The sequence below is a fragment of the Coptis chinensis genome, chromosome 8, assembly GCF_015680905.1.
Source record: "Coptis chinensis isolate HL-2020 chromosome 8, ASM1568090v1, whole genome shotgun sequence".
NCBI classification, from domain to species: domain Eukaryota; kingdom Viridiplantae; phylum Streptophyta; class Magnoliopsida; order Ranunculales; family Ranunculaceae; genus Coptis; species Coptis chinensis.
The window spans coordinates 11601728-11614158 of NC_141463.1; the positions used below are offsets into that span (position 1 = coordinate 11601728).

The following is a 12431-nucleotide window of genomic DNA, read 5'->3' on the forward strand; positions in this document are numbered from 1 at the left end:
AGCATCTAATGACAACAACTGCATTATTCAATAACTGATGATGAAGCCTTGAACTGAACGAGATCTTATTTTCTTCCATGCATGGTTTTAGATTTTGAATGATACTGAACTCCAGCTTTGGTTCATTGTGCTTTTGTTCAAGTAAACTAGTGTTTGTTGTTCTTCATCTTAATTAAGTACACTTCATAATCTGCTATAAGAGTCTTGTAGCTGGAACAGCGTAGATGATGTTAGTTTCGATGTTTTTGTTTGGCAGTATGACACTAATCTAATGTAACTACAGACAGCAAAGATCACTCCCATTTCTCTCTGCAGTGTAGGTATTTGGATACCTTCAAGATGAAATTATATAGGGCTTTCATTTAAGAATTATTCCTCTAATTTCATTTTCCGTCTGTAGGACTCCTTTGAAGACGACAAATCAAAAATATTGATGATATTGTGTGCCAGTCCAGATCCCAAGGAAATGCACAAGACTATTTCCACTCTTGAATATGGGGCAAAAGCGAAGTGCATTGTTCGTGGTGGTCATACACCAAACAAGGATAAAATAGGTTCAGAGGCTGGTTCTTCTGTGATTTTGGGTTCAAGGATTGCTGCCATGGACCAATTTATTATAAAGTTACAGATGGAGAATAGACACAGGGAAAAGGAACGTAATGAAGCCCACAAGGAGCTTATGAAGAAAGAAGAAGAAGTAGCAGCACTAAGGGATAAGCTTGAGCTGATGGAAAGGAGGAAACCAGTTGAGAGTGAAGAGGAGATCAACCTGAAGGTCAAAGAAAGGGAAAAGATTCTGAAACTTGAATTAGAGAAGAAGTTACAAGAGTGTCAGAAAATGGCAGATGAGTTTGTTGAAATGGGGAAGAGGCGAATGGAGGAGAAGATCTTGCAGCAGCAGAAGGAGCTTGAGTTATTGAGGAGGCGGTTAGAGGAACTGGAAACTGAGCTACAGCAGTCAAGGGATAAAACTGGACATGACAAAGTACGAGAAGTAGAGGGTAGTGGATTTGCAAAAAGACTGCTGGAACTCTATGCAGATGCAGATCAAGGGATTGCACACTTGCTGATCTGCGGAAACTTATAGAGATTAACCTTGACGAGGATACTATCAAGCAAGGATTCAGCTTTCTCATGCTCGGAGTAAGTACTTCTGAACAATAATCACTTTTATTTTCTTTCTTTATTTATTTCTACTTGTCAATTTCTAGTATCCACTTATCCTCGTCATACTGGTGGACACTCGGTTTTTTAAATTACAAAGAAATTTGCTTTAGTTTAGTTTTTATGAACTGGAAAGATAAGATTGTTTAAACATTATTCTTACGACTTAAACAGAATTTGGGTACTCTTGCAGTTCTGGTTTCTAAGTTTGTTTACCGACGTTCACATGTTGAGTTCCTTTTTCTAAAACAATGTACATTTTTTGTTTTGACTACAGGATCCCCCTGGTGCTCCAGTTATAAAGGAGAAAGAAGCAACAGTTCAAGCAAGCAAACTCCCCATTTGCAACAATCAAATGAATTATCACTTGGCTTGTTTGCGTCCACTTAAGATCATCCAACGGCCTAATAATCTCCCATTTAGCTCCTTTGGAGAATAAACTTCAAGTTTCTTCTAAATTACCATCAGCTTTCAAGCAACACGTTGATAGCTTCTCACCTAAACTAGGGCAATGTTTAAGGCCGTCCGTTGTATTGATCTTGCTGTGCTGAGGTAGATCATTAAAATTCCCATGACTTGTGAAACATTGGTTTTGTATACCCGAGTGCATTTGAGAAATTGCCCTTTTGTTGCTGCAGCAATGCGGTCTCCTAATCCCTTGGGGATTATGATTGCCGAGGTGATCTTCTTGTAGAATGTGGATGGGTAAGGCTAGCGGACATTCAAGAAGAAATTATATCTATATGTGGAGCTGCTCACATTCCGGTCATCGGGCAACACAGGTTTTGGAGTCACTTGTCAAGTCAGGTCTGCCTACTAGAGCTGAAATTACAGATGTGGCCAATGGAAGGAGGTAATAGATGGAGGTATTTGATAGCTGCTCTTTCCTTCTATTTGAAGGTGTTGGTGCTAAAATTATTTATGTTCTAACTTTTTTGCCTTTGAGATCCCTAATATAATGCATCATAATTATGTGGAACAGAGCCATGAGTTATCACTTGAGCGTTCCTCACTTTCAACTATCTCGCCTCCACTCCGGTGCTCCCACGTCTTCTCTCCACTCTCAAGGTGCGTTCCTCCACTCCAAAGGTTCCGTGTAAGTTGTTCATATAGAATGACTACTTGTTTGACTAGGATGTTTTGAGTAGAATACTTATTAATCGTCACTATTACGGTGATTGCATCACTTGAAACCTTCTAGGTATGCATACTTGTACCTATGCTTTTAGTAATTGTTTGGTGGGGAGAAGATATGCATCTGTGATCTTTACATAAGCTTAAAAAGAATTGTTGCAAATAGTATGAACATACCCGTAGATACACACTAGTAGTGGTCGGTAATCTTCACATATAGCTTTTTTGGACTCCATGAGCTTCTTTAGTAATAATCAATAGATTTGTTCTCTTACTCTTCCCATGGATTTAATAGAGTCCGTAGGGTTGTATATGAGGCGAGAGAACACCTCCTTTGCGTCAAATATTTTTACGGAAGGCACAAACAAGTGTCAAAAGTAGGATCTTTGAAGGCGCTAAAGTGGAGCAGGTTTATTGGAGTTTGAATTGCTCATATTGTTAGGAGTATGAGACCCTGTTGCCACATTTTTTGTGAGTTTGGTTGTTGGACCAGTGAAAATAAATACTGAACTTTCCGATGTCTTGGAAAGGACAAAACATGCTGCTACTTAAGAATTATGCTATCATACTCTGTTTTTCTGAATTCCATAGTTTGAGTATAAGGAGCTACTACTTAAGAATAGGATATAAGTATATATCTATATATACATATTTGTTTTCTCTTGCTTCGACTCTTTTTATTTATTTCTATTGGTGTATAGGATGAAAGGGACTTTTTCCGATGATACCATCCCAAAGTCATCCCCCGATGCTTACAACTCTTGAAGGTGCTAGTTTTGTACAAATGATGTGAGAGCTTGAGTTTAAGGACAAGTCCCATTGATTTTGGAAAACATTGTGTATTTCATTCGTGGCAAGTCTTATTTATGAAAGGCGTTTTGGTGATGTTATTTTAATAAAAGATTATGTGATTAGATGTACTTGTGAGATTTCTTGTTTATATTATGGACGATTGTAAAATACCCAATAAGTGGGGGGGCATCTTTATGCAGGTTAAGTAGTCTCCCAAAAAAGGGGAGGGGGTGGTTTTGGGGATTTTTTTTTTTACATATGAAATAGTTTTGTAACGGTTCTTCACCGCGTTACTAAGCTTTGCAATAAGTAACACAAAAAGAGTTACTAACTTTATAAAAGCATTACTAATGTTAGAAAAGAGTAACACAAAAAGCGTTACTAACTTTATAAAAGCGTTACTAATGTTAGAAAAGAGTAACACAAAAAGCGTTATTAACTTTATAAAACCGTTACTAATGTTAGAAAAGAGTAACACAAAAAGCGTTACTATTTTTTATAAAACCGTTATCGATGTTAAAAAAGAGTAACACAAAAAAAACGTTACTAATGTTATAAAACCCGTTCGATGTTAAAAAAGAGTAACACCAAAAAGCGTTACTAATTTTATAAAATCGTTGCTAAAGAGTAATACAGTTGAGCAAAGAAAACCGTTAGTAAATATTTTAGTAACGGTTAGAAACCGTTACAATAAATAATTACGTAACGGTTTATAACCGTTACGAATATTAATAACGAATTAGCAACGCCCAAACTGTGACGCATAAAAACCGTTACAAATATTTTCAGTAACGGTTTCTGACTGTTAGGGATGTCCTGTTTTGGTATAGTGATTGCCGCCACATTCAAGGAATACCCAAACCTACATTCCCGTACATTCAAGGAATACGACCAACCCGTAAGGCGAATACCTTAGTTCCTCTCTAGGGTAGTCCAAACTATTGGGTCATTCATGGCACATTCAATGAATACATGGGTCATTCATGGCACATTCAATGAATACTCATCTATCACATGACATCACAAGTCATAATATCTCATTACCAAATCCTGAGGCGTGGAGAGTTCTAAAGATGTGGGCGACACATTAAAACATTATTATCCCTTATAATTATATTAGCATTACTCATGTCAAAATAGACCACACATGCAGAGAGTTATTTTCGCGCGTCAAGGCAAATCAAGCACTTAAATAGCATTGAATGTAAACAGACTTATAATCAAACAAATACAATTTACGTAACCACACTCATATACACAATATCGTAAACAAATAGTTCATTAGCCCAAATTCAAGTCCACACACACTAATGTCCAAAACAGATCCACATATACTAAAGTCTATATTCATATACAACTTCTATCTCACACACACACACACACACACACACACACACACACACACATATATATATATATATATATATATATATATAGTCTCAAAACAACACTAATTTCTAACACAATCACATAGTTATCACACAAACTAATATATATATTATAGATATAGTGACTGCACTTGTACATAAGGCTGCATATGTATCCAATCTTTTAAGATTAGAATCAAGCCTTACGTAGCTCTTAAACAATAAATATCAATATCTTTATATGTACATTTAAAGAAAACAACAATTTATACTATATAGAATCACATACAATAAGTTTCAAATACTCCTACAATCATATACGTAAAATTTCATACCCAGAGATACACTATGAACCTTTAAAACCAAAAACTCAAAAATGGATATTTCTCTACTTTTGATTATCCAAAAACGATCTTATGAACCCAGTAAAATGTAGATAAACAAAAATATATCTTCTATATACATCTAAGAATGACAACTCATCATGTTCTGTCCTAAGAATATTAACACTGAACAGATGTGTTACACTTCATGATTCCAGGTACAGTAGGTATAATTTTGTTTAGAGCATTACTGTACCTCCCAACCAAATTAATATTGTGTACACCCCCTCTATCCAGGAATTTATTCAATACATTCTCTAAATGGCACACTTTTGATGTAATTAGTATCACTAGGGGACCAAGTAAAAGAGTGTTTGCATTCTATAATGATTATCATTCTATCAAGACCATATAGTAGGTACATTAAAAGTGCATCATTAGAAAATTTGATTTTCAGATCAGCAGAGAAAAATATAATCAAAATCGAACTATGTATATTAAAATAGTCTGTCCACTATCCGACATGTTTGTTTCGACATAGATTTAAACCTAAATTTATGATATTAGTAGAATTATTTCCTAAACTAACTTTACTACTTAAGTCATTTTTTTCACAAATAATATTACCCTTGTCTTCGTAAACCCTCTCAAAAGGTTAACTTAATAGATATATGCAGTAGCCATTAACTTTATTGTGAGGGTCAATTATGAGGTAGCACCAAAAAGTTCATTGAATGAATAAATAAGGAACGTCTACAGCTAAGATAAAGCATGATATGCATGTACGCCACCACTGATATGATGCGATTATTTGTCCAAAATAAGAATGACGCAAACAATTAAAAGCATTATCCCAGAGAAACATGCACATACTTTCAATCAAAAACATACAAGCAGACTGCAGGCCATGAATAATAATTGTTTTTTTTTAAGAAAAACTTACATGCACATCAAGAAGATTATCACCAAGGCATGTGTCATCAGCTATGAAAGGAAGATCAGGGATGTATCTGCTCGCGGTCCACAACGAACCAGTATTGATATATACCAGATGGAAGCACCAGGAGAATGGAGTGGTCCTTTCCTGACCTCTGCAGTATCCTCCTTGATGTCCAATTGTCCCCAGATCCTTGGACAGCAATAATGTTACCACCAAAGGTCCAAGTGATCATGTGGTGCGTCAAGAGAATTGTGTGGGTTGTTGATCCGGATGTGATTGAAAATGGGTGGGGCATCACCTCTTTGTAGGGGAGCCACTGGAAGCTGAGGAGCGAACATGAGAGGAGATCTGGAAGGAGGTGAGTTGGAAGCACCCAACATTAAATCGGAAGGCGGGGGAAAGCCGTCAACTTCATAATCATCCGTATCGATGGATCGTGATTAGGATCTTCTTCATTATCTCCTTCTTCTCTACTTAATACTCTCTCTCTTTCTCACTACTCTCTCCCACCTCTCTTTCTTTTTTCACTTTCTCCCACGTATCCTTTTTAAAAACCCCGGAAAAATAGGAACTGGGATTTATCCTCTTTTCTCTATCTCTTTCTAATCTTTATCTTTTTTATTTTATTTTATTTTATTATTATTTTTATTATGATTATTATTTATTGTACTAGGAAAATATTAAATAATACTTATAAAGATCATTCGATATGCATCATAAATTCTGTGAAACCTACCGCATGGTACAGAAGTTCCACCTTGGATTACCTGATCCTTTGATGCTTCAGATGCTTTGGACAGCATGCAAGTTTCTGTGCAGCACAGTTATGAAATATGAACAGATCTTCTTATTCTACCTGATAAAAAAAATCTTCATTTATACTTCCAGCTTGTCTGTTTTAATGAGATGCCTTTTCAGTTTCTTTCGTTCTTTTTGTTAGAAATCGCGTGACCGACATTTTAATCACCATCTGTAGCTTTTTAACTTTACCAAGCTCAAAATTGAACTGAGGACCCTATAGTTCTCTTTAGTATAGTTTTGCATGCTATTTGATGATGTATTGACATCAGGTTCTTGGGTTTGGAGATTACATTGAGGATGTCTATGCTGCATATGAACAACATAAGCTTGAGACCATGGTTTGTTTTTACACTCTTTCACCTTATTTAATTCTCTTCGCAGTTGGATCTGTACATTGCGGTCAATTTTTTATGCTTTAATATTATTATTTGTCACAGGACTCCCCAAAAGCTGGAAAGTGGAGTGGTGAAAAAATGACAGAGGAAGAAGCATTGGCGGAGCAACAAAGGATGTTTGCAGAAGCACGTGCAAGAATGAATGGCGGAGTGAACATCACCAAACACTCAGATTCAGACAGGAGTTTAGAGAGCTAATTAGTACTTCTTCTTTTGTTAAATTTTGGGAACGCTGGTTGATTGTTGCATGTTGTCTTATGACTGATAGTCTGTACAAATTGTTGATTCAGTCTGATCTGCAACTGCGTTGTAGTCTTTCGTCATCTCTTGTCATTAGCTACGAAAACTCGCCTTGGCTTGTCCTAGAAGCTCAGTCTGAGGTGCGCTACCCTTTGTGTTTTCATACCGTCTGTAAGTATTAGTGATGTATTAGGATTAATGATAAATAAGTCATTTGGGAAAACAGAGCTTCAGTTTTAGCTTTGTAGCAAGACGAAATGTATGCCAGTTTGTCATTAAAACAGTTACTTCATGGGGTTTATTGGTTTAGCTTTTATTGCATTCAATGTAGCAGGGGATAAGATGTCAATATATTTGATTTTTCACACTTTTTAGTAACTATAAAGGCTAAATTGTCCATTCAATTCGAGTTTTTTATCCAAACGTCATGAGTTGAACACTTCATTTTGGTGAAGTTCCTAGGTACGCCCTTGAGATTCACTGAAGCTTCAACTTCTGATGTGTTCTTATTAAACTTGGGTATGTTGAACCTTCCAACTTGTACTGATTGTCTAAATGAACTTCTGAGTATTGTCAAGAACATTGCATCAGAACCCACCATCTCCATAAGAGGCCACAAACCATCTCTCTCATTGGGAAGTATGAAACATACATGGAAAGAGTGGCATTGTTGCTTATACTCCTATAACGTAGTCTAAGAACTTTGAAATCCTAGAAAGTATCAATGTCCAGTTTATTGCGAAAATTTATTAGGTTTCCAGGTCAAGATGGAGTTTATAGACGGGTGTACGCCATTTTCCTTTGAAGTAGAGTGCATTTGCGGGGTGTGGGTTGGATATATATGGGAGCTGCCGTGCTGGGGGTGCAGAGATGATTTATCTTAGATTTTGAATTACAAAGTTTCCACCCATAAATTTTTGCTCTTTGATGGTAATTGCGTGGCTTAGATTAATTGCGGGTATGTATGTACAAGGCTTTAATGCTAATTAGGTAAACTATGAAATATAAGTCTCTTATAAACTCTGTCAATAAAACTCATATAACTGTTTTTCAAATTTCCAAGAGGAAAAATGGCATTGTGATCTCTGCTCGACGGGTGGGGATTCATTGATGCTATTGATCGCAGATTCGCAGGGACCCCATTCCAAACTCTACATGAAGGTTTCTACATACATGTTACACATTTTATTACGACTGGCATATAATGGGATCCTGTCCTTGATGGCTTCAAGTAGCCTAACCTACTGACTCAAGTAACCAATGCAACTGAACAAGTACAAATCCACGAAAAACGAAGAAGAAAGTAGAAACAATAAAATCAATATTCAATTAATGAATGTAAAAGAATATTAATTTCAACGATAGATATACGAAAATTACATTCATAAGTTACTACTGCATTAAAATTTATGCATATCAACCTCCGGTACAATTTATAGTTAACCAGGGTAAATGTTCACACAGTCCTGCCATCCAGATCGGTTGTTTTCCTTTTCCAGCCCGTGTACAGGGTCTTCGTCTGCAACCATGTATCAACTCTCTTTTGCCGGTCAATCTCCGAAGGGCATTTCCACCAAATGTATCAACTCTCTTTTGCCGGTCAATCTTCGAAGAGCATTTCCTTTAAAAAGTTATGGAACCCGTCCTCATCTTCTGGCAAACCAAGAAACTTGGACTTTTCAATAGGCAATGGAATTTCATCTGGTACACTTACCACAGGAGGTAACCGTGCATATGGAAAACCATAGTCGTCAATGGACAAATCTTGAAAGTTATGTTGATCAGGTTGCATATGGTTAGTTGAAAATGCTTGTGATGTGGATCTTGTTCCGCATTGGTCCAGAATATCATCTGGTTGCCTTATCGAAGGAGGCAGTGGTGCATATGGACAATCATAGTCGTTAACACTCAAAGTTTGATAATTATGATGAGATGGAAACTGATCAGATTCAGGCATACAGTACCCTTCAGTTGGAACCCCGAACCACGTGATGGTTCTTCAATATTAGACACAATCGATTCTTTCTCCTGTCCATAAGAAGTTGACGCAAAGAACACAGCATCTACAACACGATCATCTACTAGCTGGCTTGCCATTGGCACTGTTGATGTTGGCTGTTAATGTCTTGATACGTTTCCTGCTCGTTGCCTCATCGTATGATAGATCATCAATCTCCACAGGCCTTTTCGGCCGAAGAGGATGGACTAGTACTAGTGTTATCATCTTTTGAGTCCTTCCTTCTGATTCTACAAAGAGTGTGGTCTTCGTGATCCTTCATCACAAACTCGTCCATCATATAGGGAGTCTTAGCTGTCCCTTTGCTCTTCGACTCTGAGAAATTCAGAAACTTCTTGTATCCAATAGTTCTCTTCTTTTGATCAAAGACCGGTTTGTTTTGTGAGATCCTCCATGTCCACTCTCCACTTCTGACCGTTCTTTCGTTCTTCTTCCGACCATCGTATTTCTTTTTGAACCGTCATTATAAACATAAACTTCACTCGTCCTACTCCCCTCAAACAATTGCCAGGGTTCATATGCTTCGCTTCCATAAAGCTCGCATACCATGATGTTATAGCATGACGGCAGACTTTCCCCAGTGACTAACCTAGGAAGAAAATACGTGATAAGTTCTTCATCTGTTGGAGCAAATCTAACCCCACGTGGTACTTCTTCCATGATCACCTTCAACTAGCTTCTTGGACTCTTCTTTGCAAGGAAAAGTTTATGAAAGTTGATAACAAGAGAAAACAACGAGCCAATATATGCAATGTAACACTTGGTAATTGAATTTTACACTTGTACATACGCACCCTATATTTATAGGTAAACACTAACCGCTAGAAGTCCGAATCCTAAACCAACTGAAATCGTAATGGCACGCGGTAATAATGTCTGAAGTCTCAATAAATAAAGGGTCCTACTATTGTCTTGGCAAACTCCGGCCCAACTCGGCCCAAACTTAGGATCTCTAGTTATGTTGGGCACAACATAAAGTTGAATACACCCCCCACATCCAAAGCCTATTTTCAAATGAAATTGGAAAAAGCGATGAAAGCCGGTCTTCTTCTCTGGCTTCTCTCTTCCTGGTTTTTAGATTCATTGACGAGTCATTCACTCAGTGTGTATGTATATAGCCAACACACGCTCTGAACAAAACCCACCAGTCAACAACAAACCTACCTTTCTCATCACTTTTTACTTATTAATTAGCTTCAAACATATCTCTCTCTAGTTTCTATCTAATGGCGAAGTCAGGAAGCAGCAAGAATATACAAGCCAAGCTGGTGGGTATGTCTTCCCCATCTTTTTTTTTTTATATCCTTTAATATGAATATGATCCATCTTTTAATTTTGGCATCTTATTTTGATCTTTGTATGGTAAAATATAATAAGTTTTCTTATGAACTGCCTTCTATCAATGCTTTATTAAATTGTATGAAATCATAACTATTAAGATTATTAAGATGTTTGCTTTTACTTGTATATATTAATCATGATCATCGTCTTTATCGAATATGGGTTGTCTTGTGTTAAAATCATGTACCCCATTTCTGTTAGAAATATTCGTTAGATCGCTGTTGTGAGAAAAATGAATTTGCACCTGAGCCGATGTCCTTCATCTTTGAGACATTTGACATTATGGATATGTACTTTAAATGGTAAAAATGAAACTCAAAATGGATTTGTATCAGCAAAGGTTTTACCAAACTACGTAATTCCTAACAAGCAGTTTCATAACGACGATTTTGTGTTCTTTTTTGTTTCTAATCTCGATTTATTGATCGAAAGACTTGTAACCCCTCAATTGATTGTTGTTGTTTTATTGAGAGTTAAGAGAAATTGAGGTGTTTGAAGTTTGAACAACTAAGATTGTGCGTTTTGTTTGGTGTTCTCTCTAAGAACTTTTGGGAAGAAACTCTATTGTCTGTCACCCAAACCGTACACTATCTGTGGTGCTCCATTTGTGGAGTCTTTGAAGGCAAGGGCAATAGGAGGTTGCAACAAGTTACTCCTTGATGTAGTTGGGGGGTGCCCAACACAAAATATATTTTTTAGAGCAATGGCAAACTTGTAATAATTCTTTTTTAGTCAGCCCAACACAAAATGGAAGGTGCCCATAACGAGTACCATAAATAACCGAATCCAGGTTGAAATGACTTGTTGGAGATATCATTATTGCTCAACAAGGTTGAAATGACTTGTTGGAAATCCTTCTTTGCACTCGATTTTTTGTTGATATTTTGGCAAAAAAGAATTTCGATCATGAAACTTTGTCAACTATAAAAGAAGAGTTTGAGTTTTAACCTAACTAATTTTTTCTTTGTGAAAAATTAGTGAGAACTTAACTTAGAACAAAAGGAGAGATTTGAGTGAGAACATTCTTTGTGAGTGTGAGTGTTGATTCTTAGTGAAGAAGTGAGAGCTCCTCTTTGTAATCCTCTATCTTGTTTCATCTAGTAAATCATTGAACGCGTTGTGTAGATGTAGGCACATTGCCGAACCACGATATATCATCGTCTTGTGTGTGAGTGTTCTTTACATATTCTCTACACTAGTTTATATTTGTTTATGCTTTTGTGGTGATTGGGTTGTTGCTTGAGTATTTGTTTGGAACCTTGTCTTGTGTGAATATTAGGGTTTGGTCCTAGTTTTGGTTTTTTGACCGCCAGTTAACTGAGTTGACTGTGATCAATCAGCTTGTATTTTTGAAATAGCAATAATATCCCTCGCGTGCAATATCACATGTTTCTATTTTATCAAATTTAGTCGACACGTGTCGACATCTGACTTTGACTTTCGATGTGGCCGTCAGATCTTAAATTTGCACAAATTAGATAGGTAATACCTTCATCAATCAATGGTAGAATGTTAGGAATCTTAAGCAAATCGCAATCATCCACTAAGATCTTAACACGAAAGATTTCTCATAATCTCCAATCTCTTCTTTGACCTTGTAAAACTGGAACACATTTTTCTGAAAACTTCTAAGGACCATAGATGCAATGGAATTCCAAGGTTTGTACAACCACGATGGATCAATCATTTCGGATGCCAGTCTCCACCTCCTAAGACTGAGTCTAGCCTGTTGACATTCAATCCATGGGGCTTTGAGCAGTCTCTCAACTTCCTCTATAGTGGACAGCTCCATCAAAGCTTTGCAACTATGAACACATGTCAACTGAGGAAGTTTATTCAGGTTGAAAATGTCATTCAATAGCTAAGGAAGTTTTGACAGTCAACGCCATTCTTCTTGGACTCCATCATTAGTGCAAA

The 12431-nt window shown here is 36.8% G+C and overlaps 1 protein-coding gene and 1 pseudogene across 2 annotated transcripts in view; both read left to right on the forward strand.

Annotated features, from left to right (window-relative positions):
• Positions 1 to 7455, forward strand: part of LOC147479951 (protein Dr1 homolog) — a 31089-nt pseudogene extending 23634 nt beyond the window's left edge. The window contains exons 3-4 of the transcript XR_015205418.1: positions 6791 to 6859; positions 6959 to 7455. The product of XR_015205418.1 is annotated as a protein Dr1 homolog (transcript). The remainder of the gene's footprint in view (positions 1 to 6790; positions 6860 to 6958) is intronic.
• On the forward strand, positions 401 to 1645 carry LOC147479952 (kinesin-like protein KIN-10A). Its single transcript, XM_086580635.1, has 2 exons — positions 401 to 1143; positions 1442 to 1645. Exon 1 carries the CDS (start codon positions 434 to 436, stop codon positions 1085 to 1087), a length of 654 nt encoding a protein of 217 aa, XP_086436761.1. The 5' UTR covers positions 401 to 433; the 3' UTR covers positions 1088 to 1143; positions 1442 to 1645.
• Positions 7456 to 12431: the final 4976 nt, after the last annotated feature.

What these genes read in the sequence shown, in the direction of transcription:
- LOC147479952 (XM_086580635.1), top strand. Translation starts at nt 434, where the DNA reads ATGATATTGTGTGCCAGTCCAGATCCCAAGGAAATGCACAAGACTATT.